The sequence below is a fragment of the Fulvia fulva genome, chromosome 1 (assembly GCF_020509005.1).
Source record: "Fulvia fulva chromosome 1, complete sequence".
Taxonomy (NCBI): domain Eukaryota; kingdom Fungi; phylum Ascomycota; class Dothideomycetes; order Mycosphaerellales; family Mycosphaerellaceae; genus Fulvia; species Fulvia fulva.
Window position 1 is genome coordinate 5,875,974 of NC_063012.1, and position 24,684 is coordinate 5,900,657.

Below are 24,684 nucleotides of genomic sequence, written 5' to 3' on the forward strand. Positions count from 1 at the left end.
GCCTGGATGGGTGGATGGTTTGATGGTTGACACGCTGTTTGTATCTGGTGCAGGTGGGAGAAGAGCAGAAGTGATATGTGTGTAGGTAGGCTAGTAACCCTTGTTGCCCGACGCACCATGTCACGTGAGCAGAAATTGCCCCACACGCACTTTCAATGTTCAAAATCTGCCGCCACTCTGGAATTCTTTCCTCTCTCCAACAACGAACATACGCAAAGCCGTACCAATACCGTTCCCCAGAGTAGTATTGGAAGACCGCAGCCATCATGTCGAAGATCACGGTCGCTGGTGTGCGTACGAACGTACAAGCCCTCCTCGAGTACTCCAACGAGACCAAGAAGCGCAACTTCCTCGAGACTGTCGAGCTTCAGATCGGCCTCAAGAACTACGACCCGCAGCGTGACAAGCGTTTCTCGGGTACCGTCAAGCTCCCAAAGGTCCCACGTCCAAACATGAGCATCTGGTACGAAATCGCCAACAAGGGCGGAAGTGACGCGGTCAACTAACGATGCGCAGCATTCTCGGTGACCAGCACGATATCGATCGTGCCAAGCACGGAGGTGTCGACGCCATGTCTTCGGACGATCTCAAGAAGCTCAACAAGAACAAGAAGTTGATCAAGAAGCTCGCGCGCAAGTACGATGCCTTCATTGCTTCCGACTCCTTGATCAAGCAGATCCCCCGTCTCTTGGGCCCAGGTCTCTCCAAGGGTGAGTCAAGCCTTACGCGAGCCTGACTGGGACGACAGCTAACCACTTTCGACAGCCGGCAAGTTCCCAACCCCAGTCTCGCACGCCGACGATCTCTCTGGCAAGATCACCGAGGTCAAGTCCACCATCAAGTTCCAGCTGAAGAAGGTTCTGTGCATGGGTGTCGCAGTCGGCAACGTTGACATGACGGAGGATGAGCTCATCGGAAACATCATGTTGGCCATCAACTACCTCGTCTCCCTCCTGAAGAAGGGCTGGCAGAACGTGGGCAGCTTGACCATCAAGGCCAGCATGTCTCCACCAAAGCGTCTGTACTAGATGCAGCCTTTGGTTGCACTCAAAGTTGGGCTGCTACGAGCGCGTGGCTACACATTGTTGGTAGCTAGTTCTGCCCGCCTTTACTGGTAGAGCGAACAATAGAGCCTCGAGTCATCCTTGAAAATGTGCACCTTTACGTGAAACCCGTCTTTCGTATGTCAGCGCGCAACGCGCCGAGCACTGTTCAGCCCAGACTTGATAGACTTGATGTCCAACTCTCCATTTCTTCACCAGATACTGTAATGCCATGCGTGCAAATCGTACTTAAACGAGATGATGAGGTGCCTGCATACAGGGCAATCGCACAAAGGGCTCATCTATTGACAGCTCAGGGCAGCCGTCGGCAAGCTTAGACGGTAATGCATATGGCACTGATGAGGAACAATCAGCTCGATACGTGTGCACGACGACTCGATTGTGGAGACACATGCACTTTTGATCGAGACTGCCACATGTCGGACGGGTGAACAGGACAGCTAATCACAGGACAGGGTTGGAAGGAGGAGCGGCCGATTGGTCGTCTTGGCAGCGGCGATCCATTCAAGGGTCCGTGGACGGTTTGCCAACTGTGCACACCGCGCAGACATCACCACCACCACCACCACCACCTCCACCACCACCGCAGCCCATTGCTTCACTTCTGCACAACCACCCACCACTTACGGATCGAGTGCCGCTGAAGGTGAGTCTGCGCTGCATGCGAGTGTGGCCGTCTTGTTGCGAGCAAGGACCAGCACCGGCGGACGCCCACGCCCAGGCTGCCTGAATTGCACCCTTCAGCCAGACGCAGCACAACACGGCGATGCGCACACAGAACACCCATCCTCCCCCGCCAAGGCAGTCACATTCGCCGTGCTCGATAAGAGCCGCGCGCCACGTGCGACGAAGCCTGCGGCACATGTGCTAACTTCGCTTCTTCTAGATCGCACTGGTCCTGCCGCACACTACCCTTTCCACACTGCCACCCCGAGACACCCTCCCACACTACCGCCAACATGGGTCTCACTTTCTCCAAGTTGTTCGATCGCCTCTGGGGCAAGAAGGAGATGCGCATTCTGATGGTCGGATTGGACGCGGCCGGAAAGACCACCATCCTCTACAAGCTGAAGCTCGGTGAAATCGTCACCACCATTCCCACCATCGGTGCGTAAAGTTCAACCCGGGGAGCCGCCAATGGCTGAATCAAGAGTTGCATGGCTGACAACAACCGGGCGCAGGCTTCAACGTCGAGACTGTCGAGTACAAGAACATCCAGTTCACCGTGTGGGACGTCGGAGGCCAGGACAAAATCCGCCCATTGTGGAGACACTACTTCCAGAACACCCAGGGTATCATCTTCGTCGTCGACAGCAACGATCGCGATCGTGTTGTCGAGGCCCGCGAGGAGCTCCAGCGCATGCTGAACGAGGACGAGCTCAGGGACGCTCTTCTCCTCGTCTTTGCCAACAAGCAGGATCTGCCCAACGCCATGAACGCTGCTGAGATCACTGACAAGCTCGGCCTGCACAGCTTGAGGCAACGTGCCTGGGTAAGTCGTTCACCATACAGCCTTGGAGGCAGTAACTGACTTTCACTTCAGTACATCCAATCGACTTGCGCTACTTCTGGTGACGGTCTCTACGAAGGTCTCGAGTGGCTCAGCAACTCGCTGCGCAAGGCCGGCCACAACTAGACAACATAGCAGAGACATGCCAATGCACGAATCACATCAAACAGACAGAACACAGCGATGATTCACGTGCTGTTTCCGAAACACAATTCGATCCCAGACTCACGTTTGCGGCAGCAGGACAAGCATAGAGAATGGCAACGGATGGCTTTGGAATCTCCGGGGATGTGATGCTGTCTACTATCTTGCCACAGCCGACAGCGGGTGTCGTGTGTACTCTTTTCCATACCATCAAAGAATATGCTGCGTTGCCGGTTGATGCTGCATCGGGAGGTGCTCCGTGCAAGGCGTTCTTCTATTGGGAATGTGCTTGTAGGGCGAGACTACCAATCTATAGGCGTATGAAAGTTTTCATTTACTACATCCTCCTCTCCCACGTGTCTGTTTCCAAGGTACGGTACTGTATGCACGAGCTTAACTATAGGTTAAATATGCGTTTCAGCATGAAGCCGCCGAACAGATCTTCGCCAGGTGAACCTATGCACCGTCTGAGACGATTGCCATTCCTGACGCTCAACCAGTTGCCGGTATCACCTGGGATCTCGCCTTCGTGGTCGTCTTCGCGCTTCTTACGAGTGCGTCGATCGATCACACACATCCCTCTCGTCCACTGCCCTGAACTTTCCACGCGGAGATCCTCATCCTCGATCAAATTCCATTGAGACGGGTCATCGACCATGCAGTACCACTAAAAGATCAGGCAGTTAGTAAATCTTCAGTCCCAAAGGGGACAGGATCATGCAGTCGTCACGAGGTAGCAACATTTCTCCTAACAAGGCGCTATGGGGCTCTGCTAGAGAGCAGCAGCATAGCTGTTCAAGACAGTGGTTGCGACGTTGCCAGCTTAGCCACGGTTGCATGCATGTACTCCTTCATTCCACTTACTATACACAACGGATCATGCAGCTGCAGGGCAATAGCATCACCGCTGATATTCTGCTGCAGAGACTCAACTTTTTTGAAGGTAGAGCTCATAAAGGCGTCGACCCATTCTGCCATTGGGGACTTCTGCTCTAGCAATGGGTCGAGTACTTTGCGAAACTCGCCTCGATTGAGATTGTGGCGGTGCGTTATGTCGAGCGGAAACAAGGTGACTTTTAGTCGGCGAGACAGCTTGGCTGGATACGGAGCCAGAAATGGTGGTGGAGGATGATCGGCTTGCTGTCCTGGCGGTGCTGGTGGTGTGGGAGGCATAGTCGAGCGAGGGTTCGGGGACGTCAAGGCGTAGAGTCGTGCTGCAGCGAAGGAGTCCGCGAAGGTGTTGAACTCTGCTACTGGAGTGATCTGGTTTCTGTTGTTCAGCACATCTCTTAGAGGCCCTGGCGGCTGCTTGATTAAGCGGAAGGGAGGCTCTTCGATCGGCGGCGAGCCTTTCAGCGGTAGTGGACCTACGTTGCCTTCTTCGTTGATGTTGCCTCCCATCACAACGACCTCTTTGACTCGAAGAAATGTCTCGGGATCCTCGGCGGCTGCCAGAGCCAGATTTGTCAGTGGGCCAACGGCTACGATCGTGACGGTATCTGGCTCGTTCTCACGCAGGAGGCGTAGTAACTCCCGGCTCGATGGCGCCTTTGATGGTGTGAACAGTGCGTGTTTCTTGTGCTGCTCTTCATCCAGTACATGTTCGTCTGGGTCTTTCGACGCTTCAGCTTGCTGGAACATAGACCTCCAAGTCTCTGCCGGCGTCATGTGTGGATGCTGTGTGAGATTAGGTTAAGGTCCATCTCACACGTTGCCGATATTCCTACCGTCTTGTGGATGCCACCAAGTCCATCATGACCGTCTGCAGACCTGTCAATACTGCTATTGACTCGAATGGATCAAATCACCCACGGAAGAAGTCTGCCATCAAGAGCTGATCTGACAACGGGTGGTCTGTACCCACAGCTACCAAAGGCTTAGACTTCAACAGTGTCTCGAAACCGAGAGCCCGACCATTTGCTTCTCGCCATGTCAACTCGTGCTCAATATGGTGGAACAGGGACACGACGTTGCGAAGGCAGTTTTGTAGATCAATGTTGCCATATGTGACACTGATCAGTAGCAATTCGATCTCTTCTGGAGAGGCAGAACATGCCAACAAGATGGCGAGGATATCGTCCACACCCTTTAATTGTCAGTGCATTTAATCGGTAATCTCTGGCACGAGTACACACAGGATCTGTGTCAATGATGAGCTTGCATGCCATGGTCGTTCGAATGGTCGGGAAGCGGTGTCGAGCTTGAAGGAACCAGAATGAGAGGTATAACGTAACGTATGTCGACAGTCCTGTGCTCTGGATGCTGCGCGCTGCTGCTATGCAAATGCTCCTGAATGGGTCCCGTTGGTGATCTCAGAACAAGGACTCGAGATGGCATCGGCTGCTGCCATAGAGAGCGCCGGCCAGAAGTTCGAGTCGGCAGAACCAAGACTTTGCACCCTGTGCCTGTCCGTGCTCAGCTTTTGTCAAAATCTTTCGTGGAGCGACTGTGCGGCTTCCTTCTTTCTTCAACAATGTCTTTACAGGCCACCAATAGAGTCTCGGTGCGAACGATCAATGTTTGCACAGGTCTACAAGGCCTCCTTGCGTGCTCCGGTAGTCTAAGATTGAAGACGGCCGCTATACAACTTCGTTCCAACGTCGAGGGGATGTAAGATGGGAAAAGTGTCCGTGACATTCTATGCTATGTACAGGTCCTGCCTCACTGGAAGAACTGGCTCTCGCTCTGGCTGGCAATCGAGCGCCTACTTGATGCCGTTGGAGCGCTGCTTCATCTTGAGCCTGGAGAAAGGTCAGCGTGGCAGTGTCCTGGAAACTGTACCATGCACACCTCAGCAAATTCGCTTTGGGACAGCTTACGGTCGAAGCACCATCGCCATTCTCCTTGTAGAATAGGTTGCAACAAGCGTACAGCGCATCAACCTTGCTATACGTCAGATTGTGTCTCGACACTGCGACGTGCGTGGATGGACTACCTGTTTTTGGCACTTTTCCTCCTTGTAGTCGTTCTTCTGTATGCAGTCTGCAATGTTCTCAGCCTTGTCGTGCGTCAAAGGTCAACTTACTAATCGCTCACCTTGAATAGCACATGCCTGCGAATGGCATGCTGGATAGCTCTTCAGTCCTTCCTTGGGTTCACTCGCCTGTGGGCAGTCAGCCATAGAAACGAACGGGTCGCGTGAAATGGAAAGTACCATGTTCAGCTTGTCGAGGCAGGTAAGGAGATGGGTGACAAAAGATCAATGTGCAAGGTCACATGCAGATGAGTAGCCTACATGTGCAACGCCTTGTTGCCTTCTTGGCAGCATCGTCCGTCTCCAGCCTTCTCACCCCACCTTCAACTTGGACGTTATCGCTTTCACGCCGAGCATCGAGCATCGCCCGCACCTCCCACAGACTCGAAGTACCAAGAGGCACCACGACGCCATATCGCGTCGCCTGTAAAAGGTAGGCGCGTCATTCTCCCACCACTCTTTCCATTGTTCTAGCGCGCGACTGCCGTCCCCGCGCTCACTTACTGACGCTTCACCAGACGCCACCCGCACCTTTACAGGACTTCACGCTGCACGCACTTTACATTCACCACGTCTTAGTCATCGCCGAAGAGGCTATATAAACCCCGCCTGCCTTCGTTTTCGAGCTTGCTTCGCAGCAACCACATACACACACACACGAGACCACCGACACACTCTACCACAGCTTCTCACCACCATCGTCACCTCCACGCGAACCCAACATGGCAGACAACGGCAGTCCTGCAGGCGAGAAGCCAGAAGATCAAGCACAAGGCGCGACCGAGCATCTAAACATCAAGGTCACTGACAACAACAACGAGGTCTTCTTTAAGATCAAGCGCACAACACAACTGAAGAAGCTCATGGACGCTTTCTGCGAGCGGCAAGGAAAGAGCCCGCAGAGTGTGCGATTCCTCTTTGACGGCCAGAGAGTCAACTCCTCCGACACGCCTGACACTGTGAGTTCATTATACAGGAGCAATGAAGTGAGTAGAAGGCTCATAGGCTAACAACAGTCGCAGCTCGAGATGGCAGACGGGGACACCCTCGAGGTTCACCAGGAGCAGATTGGCGGCTCATGTTGGTGATCGTTGTCACATCGGCGCAGATCGCAAGCAGCATATTTACTAACGAGTCTGGCATGCCTCGCTCACCTGTGGAACAGCGTACAGCAAATTAGGTGGGCCAAGATAACCACGATACCACACACGAAGTTTAATGGATGGATATTGAAGCGAGGAGACATGGCGGCGGACATGTTTCTACATCAGGCGTTCTGGCGTCAGCAAGCATACCTACCTTTCTGAGCAGACACGTCTTCTCTCCGACAAAAGATTCAGCGATGTTTTAGCTCGGCGTTGCAATGATTGAATGGACTTGCTTGGCGTGCATGAAGCCTCACGAACCAATCGTCAGGGTTGTTTATGTTCCATACCATCTCAAAGCATCGACCCGTGCTATACCAGGTTGGAGCATATTTTGCTCCTTGCGAACAACCTGCCGAGAGATTGGCCAAGATGAAGGGTATGGGCACGATGCTTGACACTACTAATTGACCAGTAGATGGCAACTCCTCTAACTCCTTGCCATGAGAGTACATGTCAGATCGTAAAGCTGTACATCACACCTGCCGGTCGTCCAACGCTAATACTTTGTACAGAACGCCGTGGCACTACTTCTCCGCGATCTCCATGACACGCTTCGCGGCACTCTCAAAGTCGTCGAAGGCATCCAACCCAAGATCGCTCTCAGCAATCTTCTTCTGCCCCACCTCCTCGTTGGTACCACGTATCCGCACCACAACAGGCACATTCTTCATGTCGACCTCTTTGAACGCCAGCAGAATTCCTTCCGCAATCATACCACCATCTGTTAGGCCACCGAAGATGTTGACAAAGATGACCTTGACTCTTGGGTCCTGCAGGATGAGCTCGAAGCTTTTCTTGACTGTCTCCGAAGTCGCCTTGCCTCCAGTGTCCAAGAAGTTGACCGGACGCCCACCGTGAAGCTTTAGCGCATCGATTGTGTTCATTGCAAGGCCAGCGCCGTTGACGAGTGTGCCAATGTTTGCTTGTGGATCATCGTACTTGACGTAGACGATGCCATCCTTCTCTGCCTCTACCTCCTCAGGAACTTCTCGGTCCTTTTGTCGAAGGCGGTGGATGTCTTCCTGGCGTTTCTTGCTGCGATACGCGGCATCATCGAACATGAGTGTAATGCTGGGCTGATGAAGCTTCAAGTTTCCAGAACCCCCGATGCTTACGCAGCCGGACAGGATGATAGCTTCCTTCTCTTTGTACATCTTCACCAGGCTGGCGATAAGGCCGTGTGCTTGCTGTTTTGCGCTCTGTGGGGCCGAGTCGAGTTGCAGGTACTGGATGGCTTGGCTAATGAGCGACTCGGAAGGACCTTCCCGCCAGTCGTATGGGAACTTTTTGACGCGGGCATCAATAGCGGAAGGATCGGCAGTTGGCGCGACTGCTATGCAAGGTGAGCGCTCGGTACGGTCGACAAGGATGCCCAGGTAGTAGCCGTCTTTGGGTGCTTCGTCAAGCGCAATTGCGAGACCTGTCACCTTGCTGAGGTATGGGTGAAGTGGAACTGGCACTAGCTCTGGTGCGATGAAAAGTCCTCGTTGCTGTTCTCTCGAGCCAGCGTTAACCCGAGGCTGGAGTTTTGGTCCATATGTCGCCCCAGACATCGCTGGACTTCTGCGAAAGGTGTGGTAGCCACGCTTCTGCTGTTGCTGGACGTTGGCTTGGATCTTACTGACATCCCGACCAGATTGCTCCAGCAGAGTCTTCATAACACCACCAAACTTCTCGGGGTGATCGACCATGGTGGCTCCAGCCTCCTGCAGGATGCTGTATTTCTCATTGGAGTTGTGCTCGCCACGGGCTGCCCAAGCACCAGCGTGACCCATGATAGTGGTTTGTCGAGCGTTCTTTCCGCCAACCAACGCGGCGATTGGCTTTGGGTTTCTTGTGCGCTTGAGGTAGTCCTTGATCCAATCCGCAGCATCCTCTTCTGCTTTGCCGCCAACCTCACCGATCAAAACAATGCCTTCTGTTTCTGGATCTGCCTCGAAAACCTTCAGAGAGTCGACGAGGTTGGTACCGGCAATGATGTCGCCTCCCATGCCAATGCACAGACTCTGACCAAGTCCGGAACGGGTGATGGATGCCACAGCTTCGTACGAGAGGGTCCCTGACTTCGCAGCAATGCCAATGTGACCAGGAGCAAAGGTAGGAAGAGGCTGAAACCCGATTCGACAGAAGCCAATTGGAGCAATGATGCCGGGTGCATTTGCACCCACCAACCTAGATTTTGACTGTGTTTTCAAGATACTCGCGACCTGTGCCCGTGTCAGCTACCTAATGGTTGTTCCAAATTCATGTAACGCACTCTCATGATGTCGTGAAGCGGAATGTGCTCGGCCACAGATACGATCAAAGGAATCTCGGCTTCTATAGCTTCCTCTATCGCAGCACCACAGTGCGGTGCCGCCACAAAGACAGCAGTAGCATCAGGCTTGAGTTGCTCCTTGGCCTTCTTCAGATCTGGAAGCAGTGGCAAGCCGATGTGTTCTCCCTCCTTGCCAGGCGTGACTCCTCCAACCACGTTGGTGCCATAAGCTATGCTGTCTTTCGCATTCCCAGTGGCTACACGTCCAGTGAAACCCTGATAGATGACACGCGTGTGCTTTCCTATCCTCAGATTCTGAACAGTGTCTTCATAGCCGCTTCTGAATTGGGTCGAGGAGAAAGGCCTTCTCGAGCATCTGGAGAGTCTCGATGTGGTGTTCTGGAGGATGGAAGAAGCTTGCGAGCTCCGTAATGAAGCCATTGTCATGAAGAGAGGTCGAGCGACAGCATGGAAGATAGCAACACTGGAGAGAAAAGATGAGAATGAGGAAAGAAGTTCTGCCACGACGCACCGCACACGACATCAAGTCCAATGCTTCAGATACTTTACCGACGTTACCGACTACGGAGCTGTTGATAGATCAAGCACCGGGAATAAGGAGCCGGGGATTATTACAGGAAAGTTGGATGCTTGACGGCGTCCACGGGTGCTGCGACCCAGGAACAGACAAGGCGCCACCCGCCGGGTGAAAGGTGAGCCTGTAAGGTGTGGGTACTGCACCTAGGCATTTGTTGACTTGCGGGACTTGAATAATGTCTCAGGGCTGTCGACGACGGAGGACACAGCACGTTGAAGCGGTCCCGAATGACGGAGTCCAAGATTCCCCGCGTGTCGCGTGTCGAGCCTCAGGGCTGACCGCAGACGTGGAGTCGTGGACTGTACATGTAGTACACTGCATGTAGTATATAGTACATGTACATGTACATGTAGTCCAGACTGTCCTACATTGAAGCCACTCTCCCACGTGCGACTTCTCAGCCACCTTGCCTGCGCAACAACGCTGCTAGTATTCTATTATCGCTCCGCTTGCCATCGGCGACCATGTCTTCGCAGCCCGCAACGTCCGTGACAGCCTCCCTAGGCAAGCTTCACATTTCACCCACGCCGAAACGGGCGACGCAAGCTGAGCCCGCCGAGTGTTGGGAAGACGAGGCAGGAGATTCGGGATCAGAGACTGAGGCCGAGGGCACACTGACCCCGGTGCGTCCACGAACCTCCGACTTACCAGGCGCACCTCCACCAACGCCATCGTCGCCCGCCTCCACCCGTGAGCGCGAGACCAGCTATCCACCTGTTTCATCGTTCGGCTTCGACGATGCATTCGTCAAAACTTCTTGCAGCTCCAGATCTGGCACTGCTGGCGCAGACGGCAAGAGGCCCGACAAGACCACATCTGTTGCATCAAGGCTCATAGCCGCTGGTATTGGTCAAAAGGCACCCAGACGAACGAAAGAAGAGCGCGAGTACGATCAGGCCATGCAAATACAAGAGAAAAAGAGGCGTGACAAGGCCCGGGAAGAAGAGGAGAACAAAAAGCGAGAGAAGGAAAGGGCTCAAAAGGCCGTGTGGGATGACTGAAGCTTGAAAGAAAGCATCTCGATCACAAGGTTCATCATGGAGCATCACCCGTCACCTCAAAGTCCCACGCCACTTTTGCGTAGCTGCTTCAATTGCACGCTACAGGCACGAGTCTAGCACAGCACGCGCGACACAGGCGGATACGCAACAGCAGGAGGCTTGGGCAACGACACACCGCCACTGGATGCTTTGACAATGTTGCCTGCGGCTCGCGACGAAGGACCAGCCATCAGCTGTCATGCGTTGCAGTCTCGGGGAACACGCAAGACGACACAACAAATCGATACAGGCATCTGAGCCAACACTGAGCATTTAAAGCTTTGCGCCCGAGCCCTTCTCCAACTCCTTCAGCTTCTTTTGATAGTTCTTGCCCAGCTGCCGTACCATCAGATCAAGCATGACATCTTCCGAGCCGCCTGGAATGCGGTTTCCGTTGACTTCACGCCACATTCTTTCCGCGATTTCACCTTGTCCACTTCTGGTATATCCATTACCGCCGAACAGCAGGACTGCACAATCAGCACACTCCTTCAGGACCTGGGTTGGATCATTGCAATCAGTATCTTTATCTCCATCACTCAGAAAGAAAGGACCGCTACTCACGATTCCGGCCTGGGCCTTGCAAGCAGCCGTCAGGCCTCCGAGTTCTCTATCGGCATCTTCCTTCTTCATTTGAGTCATCTGATACACGAACTGCTCAATCCAAGCCTGCTGGCTCTCAAGTATCGTTCCAGCCTTTGCCAGTCGGTGCCGCACTACAGGTTGTTCAAACAGTGTCTTTCCGAAAGCCTCCCGCTTCAGGACGTATGCAAATGCAGCAGAAAGTGCCACTCGGGCTTGTCGTGTCGTGCCAATCGCGATCGTGAGACGCTCATGGTTGAAGTTGGTCATAATGTACTGGCTCGCGGTCAGTATGTTGCTTAAGCTGATGTCGTGGCTCTACTCACCCGCATGCCCTGGCCTTCCTCGCCGATTAGATTCTCGACCGGAACTTCGACATCGTCGAGCTCGATAAAGGTGGTGCCTGCGGATATCTGCCCTTGGACCTTAAGGCGTCGCATTTCAACGCCCTTGTGCCCTTTCAACGGCACTACAAGCATTGACAGCCCACCTGGACCTGGACCGCCGGTGCGGACAGCCATGGCCGCATTATCAGACCAGTAGGCATTCGTAATCCACTTTTTGGTACCGTTGACAATGTACTTCTTTCCATCCTTACTTTTCACGGCAGTCGTTTGTATGTTGGCAACATCACTGCCTGCGTCAGGTTCAGTGATGGCAATACAAGTCCTCATTTCGCCGCGCAATAGCCCTGGTAGGAACCGCTTCTTAAGTTGCTCGTTGCCAAACTTGATGATTGGAGGAACACCGAATGCGATGCCAGTAGTGAGACTGCCTGATGGACCTGTCAAGCCACTGCGCAACATCTCGTTGCCGTATATGTAGTTGTGCCAGTACGTAAAGTCTTCGACTTTCACCCCGAGAACGTCGTGGATGCCTGCATCCTTCAATTCGCGGACAGGCAGTGGAGAGGGAAGTGATGGTATCAACATTCGGTTCTGTGCGAATTCCTTGAAGACATGCTCTGGCACGGTCTCTTCCTTTTCCCATTCCCAGGCATTCTTCGTGAGGTGCTCCGTGATGAATTCGCGACATTTACGCTGCCATTGTTGGAGTTCTGGTGTGTACCATGGAACTGGCAGACCTAATGCGTATGGTGGCTCGGAGAAAGGTATTGGGACTTCTGCAGGTATTGTAGCCATGTTGGCGATTATAGATCGCGACCTGGCGATCGTTCAGGGGACTCAGCTGTTTGATTGATCAGAGGAAACACTGCACAGTGCGAAGTTGCAGGACAAGTTGTCCTGCGAGTCGTGAGCAACGATACGATAGTGGAGCTGTGGGGATGCCCGGGTCTGTCTTTGCCGAGGTGGAAGTCGGGTCAGTGTCGCGTGTCAGCCCTGTTGCTTTTCGAAATTATTCCCAGGGTATATCCATCGGGAACACATGTCAGCCCAAAGCGACGATGTCGGGGAGCTCCCGAACATTAATGACTTGCCTGGTATCAAGGTCCAGGATCCTCGCCGTACCTAGATTCAGCAATCCCGTAGACACGGTGCGAAACCACAGCTGCGCTTCGAAGCAAGCACCTGATGCTAGAGGACCGACACGGAATTCAGGAGATCGAACATATACGTCCAGTGGCTTTGTAGACTCCAATGGCGGCACGCTGAAGATCTTCGCGACAAGTCCTGCATCAACGGCTGTAGCTTGTGTTGAGCTTGCGGTCTTTGGTTGGCGATGTTGCAGCACAAGGACAACAAACCGTCTTGTCCTGGAGGATTGGTTGCTGCACTGAAGGTCTATGGCAAATTCGGAGTCTTTTGCAACCGTGGCAGGCCCTGAGATGCTGATCATGATTGCATTCTCGTCTGCTGTAGACTTCTGGGTGGCTTCGAAAGATATCGTGCCGGAGCCTGACTGTGTTGAGCTGCCTCGCTGGTGCGCTGACATGCCACTCAGTGGACCAGACCAGTGATACTCGGATCTCGCCTGAGGCGTGCTTAAGTTCACCTGTGCTTGCCAGTTCAGCTCGAAGTCGATCGTGGAACCTTGGTCAAGGAGAGCTTTCGCGGTCACCGTGACCGACAAGGACTGGGTATTGTTGATTGGCGCAGTATGCCTGGTGTCCCGGTAGATCTTGTAGACCACGACCGTTTCGTCGCCACCTTGAGTCGCAAGCGGCAAGTTGAAAGCTGTCAAATGCTCGACTTTGGCATGCGAGACCTCGACTGCAACACGGCTGATCGTCACTACTCCTGCAATGATCCGTGAGGTTTCCAGGTGTAGGCTTGCGACAACGGCGTCTGGAAGTGACGAATATCTAATCTTGGTGAAAAGTGCGAGGACGGCAGGAAAGGCTCGTCTTGTTGCACCTCGGATTGGCTTTACGGCATCGTGGAGACGAGGTGCGCGTGGTGCGACTTTCGTGATCCTGCTTTCAGGTAGCGAGAGGCCTGTATGTTTCAGTGCTGGGTCGAATTGAAGCGGCTCAAGCACATTTGCTGGCAAAGGCTCGAAGCTCTTCAAGTATTCAGGATGCGCTCCCTGCAGGCCCCTCGTATTCTCGTTCGCGATCGTCAGATTGGCAGTGAAGTAGATGGCCGGTCGGTGGAGTCTGACGCGAGGACGTGAAAGACGTAACGATGGCCTCCAGACGACATATGCCTTGTCCCCGACAGTGACTAGCTGTTCATAGGTGTCCGCAGCGAGAGTCTTCGAGTCGAGGTCATGCTTTCCAGAAGCTGAGGCAGCGTTGCCGCCCCCTTGAGGCACTGCATCTGTTGCGTGAGCGGACAGCACTATTTCGAGACTTGGTAGAGTCTCTTGGAGCCTGGCCTGCGCTTCCGATGTTCGCAAGACCAGGACGATGTTGGCCTGCTCGTCTGTCGTGCTGCGTCAGTAAGGCGTAGCTGTGCGAAGTGCCGTCGGGCCATACCGAAGAACAGATTTCGTCTCGCTGGAGCGCGAAAGATGTCGTCCGGCAAGCCACCGCGGAGCAGCTTCACAACATCAAAGTCTGGGCTTCGGGGCAGCAATACGTCCAGATGGGACTCCTTTGCGAGCGCCTCAAAGTACGTTGGGTCTGGGTCCGCCATTGTCACGGCACGGAGGCATTGAACGTGCGCGAGGATTGCGCATTGTACATGTTGGCGGCTCCCACGTTGACGCAGTGGATCCTCCATCAAGCCAGCAAGCCAGCGCGAAGGACAAGGAAGGGCACATGCCGATGCAGATGCAGATGCAGATGGGGGTCTGAACCTGCCCTGAGACAAGCACAAGCACCCCACTAGATCTACACACACATTGATGTTCACTGCACCACTGCCGTCACTTCACAAACGACAGCACATCTTTTGCTTCTGTTGCTACTCCTCTCCACGACAACGCCGCCTGCGTGCACTGATATACGGCCATCACCAATCCATCGATTGCGAGCACATCTGACAAGAGGCGACATCATGGGAGCGAAAGTACCGCGCAACTTTCGTCTGCTAGAGGAGTTGGAGAAGGGCGAGAAAGGCTTGGGTGCTGGTCAGGCTTACAAGATATGGCGACGATGGAAGCATAGACACTGATCTTGGGATAGAGGCATGCTCGTACGGCCTAGACGAGGGCGATGATCTTCTCATGACCAACTGGAACGGCACCATTCTTGGTCCACCCCACGTGCGTTCACGTGCTTGCAGTCGATCACGAGGATGCAGATACTGAATTGCTACATTACAGAGCGTCCACGAGAACAGAATATACTCCCTCAAGATCATATGTGGATCAAACTATCCAGACTCACCACCAGAGGTCACTTTCATCAGCAAGGTCAACCTTCCGTGCCTCGATCAGCGTACTGGCAAGGTAGGAACCAATGCGTCATGAAATATTCGCCTCGATTGTTGTTGACGCTCTCAACAGGTCGACCTCACGAAGCTTCCAACACTCAGCACATGGAAGCGCGACTTCACCATGGAAACGGTGCTCATCGAGATCCGACGATACATGGCTGCACCAGCGAACAAGAAGTTACCTCAGCCACCTGAAGGAACAAACTTCTAACTGGCTCCTTCTACCCTTCATCGGTCTACGGCAGTATTGATCCATTTTGTCCTAGCATGGCCCAGGCGCGGAGTTATGCTGCAGGGAGTGGTCTTCCTCAGCAGCATGGATCTTGGACGACAGTTTGAGGTGCTCTCTACTCTATGTCTATGCTTGTCTAGCCACTTGACAATAGGCTGGCATGGCAGGGAATCTCGCAGACGACTGCGAAATCAAGTGGTGCTATACACTCCCGCCATTTGTTTGGCATGTTTTGGCTCGATGAACAATGCCTCTGCTTCCACAAGTGGTGTGCCAGCACCATCCTCCTCGCCCAACAGCTCAATCCAGCCTTTCACCCATGCTTTGCGTCCTTCCACCTTGGTGGTTTGAGCTTTCAAGACAACGTAGCTACTGCCAGGACATGGCACGCGATAATCGATCTTCAAGCTAGCAGTCACACCCACCTTGTTGGGCAGAGCTGGAAAGCAAGCACGCGCCAATCCCTCGTCCAGCATTGTAGCCAACAGGCCGCCGTGCACAACATCAGGGTGTCCACACAATGCAGGTCCAAGATATGATATCTGTACGAGCGTAGGAAGGTCTGCTTCTTTCTCACTGAAGTTGAGAGGTGGGACCTCGATTTTGTTGTCTCCCAACAGTGTTCCTCCCGTGAGATTGTGTGGTCGCATAGCGGGAGGAATCTTCATGTGTGGTCGGCTTTCCACCATTCCTTCCTGCTGCCGCAGCCTCTGAGATAGTGGGTGTTTGACAATGTACTCATTGATCTCAGCTGATTTCTGTGTGCTCGGTTGGAAGAGATCGAGGGTCTCGGCATCGGTGGGAGGGTTGATGAAGCCATTGACAGCCTGAGCGACTGGTGCAGCAGCCATGCCAAAGCCTGCGAAAAAGACTAGTGCCACAAGCGAGGAAGTAAAGAGCGCTCGGCGTATGCGTGAGGGCGGTCGAGGCTGAGATATATGTTGCGGCTCGGAATCGTGTGATGTAGTACTCGGCCTCGGGGCTGATGGGGGAGTGGTGTCGGAGGAAGCAGCTGAGATGTGGAGGCTGCGCTGACTTTTACGAGAAGCAGAAGTTGGTACAGCGGGTCCGGTGTATTTGTGAGTCCTTGCGCAGCGTGATGATATCGTCGTCAAAGATCTGATCATGCCAGGCCGGAGGGATCCCGAGATAAGTGCGCTTCGTATCGCTGGCGGCGACGCGAGCAGCGATGTGAGCAGTGTACGTTGCGACGCCATTACCATCGCACTGTGTAAGGCCGTACGCGTGGATACAGGTCGTGCGACGGGTAGCGCCTTTCGTCGTTAGTCGCGCGATTCGTCGTCGCCAGAAGAGTTTGGCGTGCATGCCGGCACATTTCTTACAGCCGAGGTGTCTTTTGAGCCGGGCGAACTTTCAACAGTGCCGTTCCGGTCGTCCCGTGCAGCACAATCGATGACCGGCCATGCACAAACCGATGACCGACAGAACACAGAAACTCATGAGACCAACACCTCGAAGTCAGGAAACTTGCAAGCTGCAAGCGATGGTAACTTTCGTACCTGATTGACCGTGGCCTTAAGCAACCCGTGCCTTAGCTTGACCGTGATCCTGCGCAGTCTCTTCCTCAGTGGCCCATTCCGTGTGTATGCACGTTCCTTCGTGCCATCCCTTTCGCGTTCATATGCTATGCTATCCATTCCATTCATGCTGATGGCACCTGCTTTATGCCTATGACGCCGAACCTGATGCTCTCATCCTTCTGCCAATGTCGTTCCATGTTGCATTCTTTCAGCTCAAGACACGGAGCCGGGCGCAGCACCTGGGGGCTGAGTGTTGGCTGCACTTGCCGATGGAGGAGCGGCGGTAGTGGTAGTCGAAGCAGCAGTAGGAGGAGTGGCGACATTTCCGTTCACACTCACTTGGGGTATGTCGCCACGGGCAATCCACAGGTCGATGAGTGGCTGCATGGCCTCGGTGTCCTTTTCGGTGAGCAGGCCGAAGATTCTGCCGACATTGATGAAGTGGATGAAGCAGGTGTTGAGATGGGTGTGAGAGCTCAGATCCCAGAACTGCAGCCAGTGCTGCCAGTAGAGGTGGGCGTAGATGCGAAACATCTGCTTGTACATCATCTTGACTTCTGTCTCGAAGCGCTGCGGGAAGCCAGAGCTCTTGCCCAGCCAGTGATTTGGATCGTTCGCAACCTGCTGCGGATCGGGGAGCGGCGGAGCAGTCTGAAAGTTGTTGGTTGGCAGAAGGCTCTCATCTTGAATTTTGCCAGCCACCCATGTTTGGATGTGCTTGATGTAGGTCGGGGCCGGTAAGTTGATGGGCTGCGAGCGAGTGTCGATCCATGTCCAGGTGACGCTATGCAGACATGATTAGATGTGAAGATTACAATGTCGACGATGATACTCACGGGCCGGCTGACATTGTTGGACAGTCCTTCACGTTGCAAACGGGGACGCCGGTACTGCGATCTTCAGTCTGCGTCATCTTGACCATGCCGCCAAGAAGACGGTTTTGCTCAACCACTGTGAACGGTTAGCTTCGCACTTCAATGTAGGAGAAGGTGAGAGCGGATGACTGGATACAACTTGCCTTGATGAGCGATCCACTCTCCTTCCTCGAGCATGTGGGGCTTTGCGCCAAGTGTCATGAAGTTGCCTTTGACTATGAAGCCGCAGAGCTTTTCGCGGAAGAAGAACGGCGGGTTTTTCTTGGGGCCTTGGTGGCCCTGGTTGGCTTGATGAGCTTGCTCGTTGTTCTGCATCGGGACCGTGAGTGAGGGAGATGCAGGTGTTGCTGGGATGGTCGGTGGTGCGAGTGAAGATGGGCTGTTTGCGGATGGTGACGAATTGCCGCCACGGCTTGGTGGCTGGCCGCTTGGCTGCTGGTTCGGGGTCGAGCGTTGCTGACTGGGTCCACGTCCCAAGTTGCGTCTGCGTTTTAAAGCGTTAGCCAACGCCTGCGCCATAAATATCCGCTTTGTTTGCGGCTTATATGTCAGTCCAAGCAGCGGGTCTGGCTCCAGGTCTTCCAGCTCCAGCGCCAGCTCCAGATCCTCCTTGTCCGGTGACGGTGGTATTTGCTCATCGGCAGCAGTGATGGCGAGTCGCTCCAGCGGTGGCGCGCACAGCGCGGTGGCATCCTCCGGGATGAATTTGCCGATCTTCATATCGGTGTTGTTGTGGTGTAGGAGTGGCCAGCCTGGCTATCGATCGAATATGTGGAAGTCGTAACCTCACACGGCGCTAATATTGGCACGCGGACAGTTTGATGTCATAACATCACTTCAAGCGTCTGCTTTCACTTAGGCGAAGTCGCTCTCGTTTGACACGGGTGCAAAACGGTGACCTGTGCTGCCCGCAGCTGGCTGTGGCACTCCGCATCGCGCCTCGAAGACACGCCAGCAATGAGGCGTGGTGATTGTCGCAGCGCCCTCGACCAAGCGACAGTCCTGGAGGGTATTGAATGCTGCACCGGATAGTCAAAGCATGCCAACAGCTGCGAGGGCTCTCTCGTGTTTGGCGCTGTGCACTCCCGGTGGGCACGTCCACGATTACAGTGCCATTCGAGATCGAGTCCAGCACCATCACTGTGATGAGCGCGTCAAAGGGTCTATGCATGGTCTATCGACAGTGTTCGAAAACTCGAACCACTTGACCGTTGGGATTTCCATCCGTGGCTGGTGGGCAGATGTCCATTGGGAGGCCGTCCATGGAGCAGTCGCTGGGAGCAGTACCTTTACACCAAAGTTCGAGAGTCCTCCTGAAACTTGAAGACGTTGTTGTGATTGCTGCCAGTGCTGCCAGGAGAAGAGGTGGCGGAGCGAACGGAGACGAGCTTCATGCATCCCCAAGCTTCGCCCAACTTTCACCGACTTGACAAAAGGGAAAGTCTATTCACGTACAGATTGTTCATCCAGGACGACATGTTATGAGGGGAGCGTCGTGGTGCGTATGGGCCAAGGGTCGGATGCAGAGGTGTAAGGGCTGGAGCTGTCGCACGACGTGCTGTCGTGCTTTTGAACAAGGAGAAAGGGACGACCTGATGTTGCCCTCCCGCTCGGACTTGCCCACGCTCAGGAGGTTCCAGGGTCCGCTTTCTGAAACCGAACTCTCGCTTGCGTTTTAGGTTTGTGAGGCGCGCCACAGTGTGGCTTGCGCCGCGTTTTTGGACCTCGCGAACGACACATGAAGCTTGCTTGCTTGCAGCAGTCGCGCCATTGCGTTTGGTTCACTGCACCATCTCTGCCTCGGCGCCTCCGTCCCACTCCTCGCACATGCCGGTGCCTCTTCAACAATTACGCTCGCTGTACACCCTTCACCTCCACAAGCGCATCAGATCCAGCGCGACATCGAGCGCAGGTGTAGACTTGCGCGACTGCTCTGTGACCACGCGACATGTCTGCTGAACCTTCCGGCTCACCCGCTGAAGACCAGGCTCGAGCTGAATCAGCCGCAGCCGACAATGTCTTGAACGGGCTCGACGATGTGGGCAGCGAGGACGAGGACGCGGTCACCTCAGGGCGGAGAAAAGTCGCCGACGCAGAGGCAGAAGGCGAGGAGGAACAAGCTGGAGACGATCTGTTTGGGGACGACGATGACGATGTGCCAGGACAACAGCCTGAACAGCCCTCGTATGTAGAAGAGCCACGCTTTGCTGCGCGTGCATAGTACTGACGGTCGCAGAAAACGGCACCTCGACGACGCAGAGCTCGATTCTGGAGACGATGAGGGCAGGGCAGATCGTTTACTGGAAGATGACGCCCAGCAGTTCGAAGAGAAGGAGATCGTCGCGATGGATGTCGAGCTCTCTCGCCAAGCAGTCCCAGAACCCAGTGACGGCGAGGTGCGTATTGATGGGCTATGACCACTCGAAGCCTCGCTGACTTTCGCAGATGTACCTTATGAAGGTTCCGCCATTCATGTCGATAGAACCCCAAGCCTGGCAGACAACGACCTTCCAGCCCCCCACGACCGAACATCATTCCAAGGCTGTGCCGACAGCAGCATTCTCTGCATACAACACGGCACTGACCACGATGCGTTGGCGACACTCACCCTCGAACCCGGCCGAACTACAATCCAATGCCCGCATCAATAGATGGTCCGATGGGTCACTGACTCTACAACTTGCGTCAGATCCAAACACCCAGTACGAGATCGACGGCAACCCACTCGCACCGCCCCAGCGTAATCCGATCATGCCCACGCCGATCAGTGTCAGCACGCGGGGACAGAAGGGCGGCAGACAGGGTGCAGCTGATGGCGAGAAGTACGACTTTAGCAGAGATGCTTGGACATATCTCATCGTACCGGTGCAAGAAGCAGAAGCTTTGCGTGTCACGCACAAAGTGACTGCTGGGCTCCAGATCCGACAGACGGAGTCTGGCGAGGATGACGCTATCGAGAAGCTGCAGGCGGCTCTTGCAAATGCAGCCAACGCCACAAAGGTTGGGGGAGCCACTGGCACGCTCGAGGCTACCGAGGTTGATCCAGAACTGCAAAGGAAGCAGGCAGAGGTGGCGGAGCGGCAGGCGATGCGAAACCGGAAGAAGTTGCAGAACGCGCAAGAGCGGGAGCGGGAACGCACGGATCGTACGCTTGGTCGCTCGGGATTGTCCTCCAGCCGCCACGGAGGGCTCAATGTCGGCATGCTCGAGGACGATGAATTGGAGGGTGGTCGCGGCAAAGCAGGACCAGGGAAGACACGTGCGAAGCCCAGACGGCGTCGCAACAGCGAGTACAGCGAGGACGAAGACAATGGCCGCAAGCGCTTCACCAAGGAGGACAGCTACGATCAGGAGGATGACTTCGTCGCACCCAGCGATGAGGAAGAAGAGGTCGAGGACGAGGATGATCCTGATGACGGCATTGTCGAGCAAGCACGAGAGCGAACTCCAAAACGAGACCGGGCACGGCCGGCCTTATCTGCTGAGAATAGCGGCGGCGTTGAGGAGGACGCAGACGCCGAGGGCGAGATCGATGATGATGTGCCTCAGCCACGGCTTAAGAAGCGCCGCATCGTCGACGACGACGATGAAGATTGAACCGTGAGCGTATCATGTATCTGTAAGATTTAGCGTGGCGTTTGCAACACAGGTAGCATCGGGCTTGCATCAGCTGGAGTCAGTAGCGACGATGGCGACGTTGTCCAAAGCCTTCGAAACGATTCTGGCAGCCGTCTATGTACGGTGTCATGTTCCTCTGTGGAGTGGTCTGTACGGTGTCATCTTTCTCTGCAGAGTGAACGTTTTGCTTAGCTTTGTGGCAGAGGCTACACGTACATGTATCGTAGTGAATGGAGACGGGAAGTGCCTCGGGCGACCTTCCGCGTTTGGGCTGACTCGCGTAACGAGCAGTCAACTTCGCTCATGTTCAGAATTCTGCTTGAAGCCACACCGGCACCTGCCCATACATCTGCATTCTCCGAACCAGCTCCAGCTGCCTTCGATCTTTGCGACTCGCGCATCTGCGCAGACAGGACGACCCCTACGTCACGAGCATGGCGGCGAAAATCCAGTCGGCTGTGCGACTGCCAACACCGGAGCCTGGCGACGCGGCGGCAGAGTCTGTAGCAGCCGAAAGCTCGCGAAAACGAAGTTTCATATCGCGCTCACCATCACCACGCCGCGAGGCCCCAGCGCTGCGACGACGATCTCACTCGCCGTCACGTTCACGATCACGCTCACGCTCACGTTCACCAGCCACAGCAGCACGGAATGGGCGAGCGACTGGGACTGGGAATGGGACTGGACCGCTCCCTCGAGATGTCGATCGCGAGCGGGCCAGGGAACGAGCACGGCAGCTGGAACTGCGGCAGCGGGAAGAGGCAGACATCAAACCCGCGAAACCGCTCACCGACGCCGAGAAGCAGGCCGCGGCCAAGGCAGAGTACGATCGACTGCTCGACATGCGATCAGGAGGCACATACATTCCACCGGCCCGACTGAAAGCCCTCCAGGCCCAGATCACCGACAAAACCTCGAAAGAGTACCAGCGCATGGCATGGGAAGCGCTGAAGAAGTCGATCAACGGCCTGATCAATAAGGTCAACGCCTCCAACATCAAACACATCGTGCCTGAGCTGTTTAACGAGAACCTCGTCCGAGGCAGAGGCCTCTTTTGCAGAAGCATCATGAAGGCGCAGGCTGCCAGCTTGCCGTTCACCCCTATTTTTGCCGCCATGGTGGCTATCGTCAACACGAAACTGCCTCAAGTCGGCGAGCTTCTGATCAACAGACTGATCATCCAGTTCCGCAAAGCCTTCAAGCGCAACGACAAGAGTGTATGTCATAGCAGCACGACCTTCATAGCCCACCTAATCAATCAGCAAGTCGCCCACGAGATGCTTGCTGCTCAGATGCTGTTGCTGTTGCTTCACAAGCCGACAAACGACAGTGTGGAGATCGCGGTAGGGCTCATGAAGGAGGTCGGTCAACACATTGAGGAGATGAACTCACAGATCGCACTTGCTGTGTACGATCAGTTCAGAAGCATTCTGCATGAAGGTGACATTGACAAGCGAGAGCAATACATGATCGAAGTCTTGTTCCAGATCAGAAAGGACAAGTACAAAGACCATCCAGCTGTGCGCGAAGAGCTTGATCTCGTCGAAGAAGAGGACCAGATCACGCATCGGCCTGGACTGGATGACCAGCTGACTACCGAAGACGGCTTGAACATCTTCAAGTTCGACTCTGATTTCGAGGCCAACGAAGAGGCGTATCGCAAGCTGAAGGCAGAAATTCTTGGCGAAGCTGAAGGCAGCGATGAAGAAGATGAAGAAGATGGCTCGGACGAGAGCAGCGAAGAAGACGAAGAAGACGCTGCGGAGAAGGCCCTGGAGATCAAGGATCAATCCAATACGGACCTGGTAAACCTGCGCCGTTCGATCTATCTCACCATCATGTCATCGGGCACCTTTGAGGAAGCGTGCCACAAGCTGATGCGTATAAGCTTACCTACTGGCCGCGAGGACGAGCTTCCCTCCATGATCATCGAATGTTGCAGTCAGGAGCGTACCTTCAACAAATTCTTTGGGCTCATCGGTGAACGCTTTTGCAAGCTGAATCGCCTGTGGCTGGACCTTTTCCAGGATATGTTCACAAAATATTACGAGACCATACACCGGTACGAAACGAACCGCCTTCGAATTATTGCGCAATTCTTTGGCCATCTCCTGTCTGCTGATGCAATCGGCTGGCACGTCTTCCATGTGGTCAAACTGAACGAGGAAGATACGACAAGCTCTAGTCGTATCTTTGTCAAGATCTTGATCGAGGAACTTGCACAGGGCGTTGGCATGAAGTCTTTGCAAGAGCGCTTCATGGACGATGCCCTGCAACCAGCCTTAGCAGGCATATTTCCAATCGACAACCCGAAGAACACTCGTTTCAGCATCAACTTCTTCACGGCCATCGGCATGGGTCCTCTGACTGAGGGCATGCGAGAGTGGTTGAAGAACGCACCCAAGCCAGCACCAGTGCCACTGCCACCGGCCAAGAGTCCTACACCCAGCAGCAGAGGACGCAGCGAGAGTGCCAGTAGTTACAGTAGCTACTCGAGCTATTCGTCTCGATCAGACTCACGGTCACAGTCACGGTCACGGTCACGGTCACGGTCACGGCCACGGTCACGGTCACGGTCACGGTCACGGTCACGGTCACGGACTCCACCAAGGCATGCTGCCAGAGGTCGAAGCTACTCGCGTTCTCCTCCCCCGAAGAAAAGCAACGCGAACGCTCGCTCGCCTTCACGCTCTCCAGTGCGAAGACGCCGTTCAACGTCTTACCCAGCACTCAAGCGAAACAGTGTGTCACGAAGTCCGCCACCAAGGCGTCGCCGGCGGGACAATTCTTACTCCAGATCTCCTACTCCGCCTCGACGCAGAACGTCACCTGCTATCTCCCGATCACCACCGCGAGGTCGCACAGCCAGTCGCTCTGTCTCCCCACCTCGGGGTAAAGGTAGTGCAGCAACAGCTCGCTTACCACCGCCCAGCACGAGAGGTCGAAGCGTTGACAGCTATGGCTCCCGCTCGCCATCTCGATCCTGCTCGCGACCAAGGCGTGCACCAGCTCCCAAGAGGAGGAGAAATACCAGCAGTCCCGAGTCGGTACGGTCAAGATCTCCGCCACGTAGGAACCAACCTCGGCCAAGCAAGACACAAAAGCCAGCGCTCAAGGCTCCCGAGGACGAATTGTCTCATATCCATCCTAGCCGAAGAGGCTTGATGGGCAGCAGTGGAGGCACGCGTCGCTAGGAGGCTAGTGACGTGGATGGAAGAAGGGGTACAGACTCGCGTCTTAGAAGACTGGGAACATGTATTTCTTGGCGAAGGAACAGATAGCCAGGTCAGATCCAGACCGAAACAAGATACTTTCGCCA

The 24,684-nt window shown here is 54.6% G+C and overlaps 14 protein-coding genes across 14 annotated transcripts; 7 read left to right on the plus strand and 7 right to left on the minus strand.

Moving 5' to 3' along the window:
* Window positions 1-266: 266 nt before the first annotated feature.
* CLAFUR5_01114 (60S ribosomal protein L10a) lies at window positions 267-1,028 on the plus strand (the record flags this gene model as incomplete). Its single annotated transcript, XM_047900262.1, has 3 exons — window positions 267-463; window positions 517-710; window positions 766-1,028. The coding sequence occupies 3 exons, from the start codon at window positions 267-269 to the stop codon at window positions 1,026-1,028; spliced, it is 654 nt and encodes a 217-aa protein (XP_047755115.1).
* A 995-nt stretch (window positions 1,029-2,023) lies between these two features.
* CLAFUR5_01115 (ADP-ribosylation factor) lies at window positions 2,024-2,700 on the plus strand (the record flags this gene model as incomplete). Its single annotated transcript, XM_047900263.1, has 3 exons — window positions 2,024-2,171; window positions 2,246-2,556; window positions 2,608-2,700. 3 exons carry the CDS (start codon window positions 2,024-2,026, stop codon window positions 2,698-2,700), a joined length of 552 nt encoding a protein of 183 aa, XP_047755114.1.
* Window positions 2,701-3,115: 415 nt separating this feature from the next.
* On the minus strand, window positions 3,116-4,886 carry CLAFUR5_01116 (putative uridine nucleosidase 1; the record flags this gene model as incomplete). Its single annotated transcript, XM_047900264.1, has 5 exons — window positions 3,116-3,385; window positions 3,583-4,395; window positions 4,446-4,480; window positions 4,531-4,804; window positions 4,854-4,886. The coding sequence occupies 5 exons, from the start codon at window positions 4,884-4,886 to the stop codon at window positions 3,116-3,118; spliced, it is 1,425 nt and encodes a 474-aa protein (XP_047755113.1).
* A 536-nt stretch (window positions 4,887-5,422) lies between these two features.
* Window positions 5,423-5,875, minus strand: CLAFUR5_01117 (Cx9C motif-containing protein 4, mitochondrial; the record flags this gene model as incomplete). Its single annotated transcript, XM_047900265.1, has 4 exons — window positions 5,423-5,459; window positions 5,509-5,600; window positions 5,654-5,700; window positions 5,755-5,875. 4 exons carry the CDS (start codon window positions 5,873-5,875, stop codon window positions 5,423-5,425), a joined length of 297 nt encoding a protein of 98 aa, XP_047755112.1.
* Window positions 5,876-6,414: 539 nt separating this feature from the next.
* Window positions 6,415-6,780, plus strand: CLAFUR5_01118 (Ubiquitin-like protein SMT3; the record flags this gene model as incomplete). The annotated part of the gene is made up of 2 exons (XM_047900266.1): window positions 6,415-6,651; window positions 6,715-6,780. The coding sequence occupies 2 exons, from the start codon at window positions 6,415-6,417 to the stop codon at window positions 6,778-6,780; spliced, it is 303 nt and encodes a 100-aa protein (XP_047755111.1).
* Window positions 6,781-7,364: 584 nt separating this feature from the next.
* Window positions 7,365-9,544, minus strand: CLAFUR5_01119 (Succinate--CoA ligase [ADP-forming] subunit alpha-1, mitochondrial; the record flags this gene model as incomplete). Its single annotated transcript, XM_047900267.1, has 2 exons — window positions 7,365-9,047; window positions 9,098-9,544. The coding sequence occupies 2 exons, from the start codon at window positions 9,542-9,544 to the stop codon at window positions 7,365-7,367; spliced, it is 2,130 nt and encodes a 709-aa protein (XP_047755110.1).
* A 615-nt stretch (window positions 9,545-10,159) lies between these two features.
* CLAFUR5_01120 (uncharacterized protein) lies at window positions 10,160-10,696 on the plus strand (the record flags this gene model as incomplete). Its single annotated transcript, XM_047900268.1, has 1 exon — window positions 10,160-10,696. One exon carries the CDS (start codon window positions 10,160-10,162, stop codon window positions 10,694-10,696), a length of 537 nt encoding a protein of 178 aa, XP_047756229.1.
* Window positions 10,697-11,008: 312 nt separating this feature from the next.
* Window positions 11,009-12,459, minus strand: CLAFUR5_01121 (Acyl-CoA dehydrogenase apdG; the record flags this gene model as incomplete). Its single annotated transcript, XM_047900269.1, has 3 exons — window positions 11,009-11,233; window positions 11,300-11,593; window positions 11,644-12,459. 3 exons carry the CDS (start codon window positions 12,457-12,459, stop codon window positions 11,009-11,011), a joined length of 1,335 nt encoding a protein of 444 aa, XP_047756230.1.
* Window positions 12,460-12,706: 247 nt separating this feature from the next.
* On the minus strand, window positions 12,707-14,355 carry CLAFUR5_01122 (uncharacterized protein; the record flags this gene model as incomplete). The annotated part of the gene is made up of 2 exons (XM_047900270.1): window positions 12,707-14,142; window positions 14,196-14,355. The coding sequence occupies 2 exons, from the start codon at window positions 14,353-14,355 to the stop codon at window positions 12,707-12,709; spliced, it is 1,596 nt and encodes a 531-aa protein (XP_047756227.1).
* A 363-nt stretch (window positions 14,356-14,718) lies between these two features.
* Window positions 14,719-15,310, plus strand: CLAFUR5_01123 (Ubiquitin-conjugating enzyme variant MMS2; the record flags this gene model as incomplete). Its single annotated transcript, XM_047900271.1, has 4 exons — window positions 14,719-14,791; window positions 14,847-14,926; window positions 14,987-15,112; window positions 15,170-15,310. The coding sequence occupies 4 exons, from the start codon at window positions 14,719-14,721 to the stop codon at window positions 15,308-15,310; spliced, it is 420 nt and encodes a 139-aa protein (XP_047756228.1).
* Window positions 15,311-15,522: 212 nt separating this feature from the next.
* Window positions 15,523-16,182, minus strand: CLAFUR5_01124 (uncharacterized protein; the record flags this gene model as incomplete). The annotated part of the gene is made up of 1 exon (XM_047900272.1): window positions 15,523-16,182. The coding sequence occupies one exon, from the start codon at window positions 16,180-16,182 to the stop codon at window positions 15,523-15,525; it is 660 nt and encodes a 219-aa protein (XP_047756233.1).
* Window positions 16,183-17,085: 903 nt separating this feature from the next.
* On the minus strand, window positions 17,086-19,225 carry CLAFUR5_01125 (Maintenance of ploidy protein mob2; the record flags this gene model as incomplete). The annotated part of the gene is made up of 4 exons (XM_047900273.1): window positions 17,086-17,656; window positions 17,709-17,823; window positions 17,891-18,231; window positions 19,203-19,225. The coding sequence occupies 4 exons, from the start codon at window positions 19,223-19,225 to the stop codon at window positions 17,086-17,088; spliced, it is 1,050 nt and encodes a 349-aa protein (XP_047756234.1).
* Window positions 19,226-19,695: 470 nt separating this feature from the next.
* On the plus strand, window positions 19,696-21,344 carry CLAFUR5_01126 (uncharacterized protein; the record flags this gene model as incomplete). Its single annotated transcript, XM_047900274.1, has 3 exons — window positions 19,696-19,931; window positions 19,984-20,143; window positions 20,193-21,344. The coding sequence occupies 3 exons, from the start codon at window positions 19,696-19,698 to the stop codon at window positions 21,342-21,344; spliced, it is 1,548 nt and encodes a 515-aa protein (XP_047756231.1).
* Window positions 21,345-21,799: 455 nt separating this feature from the next.
* On the plus strand, window positions 21,800-24,559 carry CLAFUR5_01127 (Pre-mRNA-splicing factor cwc22; the record flags this gene model as incomplete). Its single annotated transcript, XM_047900275.1, has 1 exon — window positions 21,800-24,559. The coding sequence occupies one exon, from the start codon at window positions 21,800-21,802 to the stop codon at window positions 24,557-24,559; it is 2,760 nt and encodes a 919-aa protein (XP_047756232.1).
* Window positions 24,560-24,684: the final 125 nt, after the last annotated feature.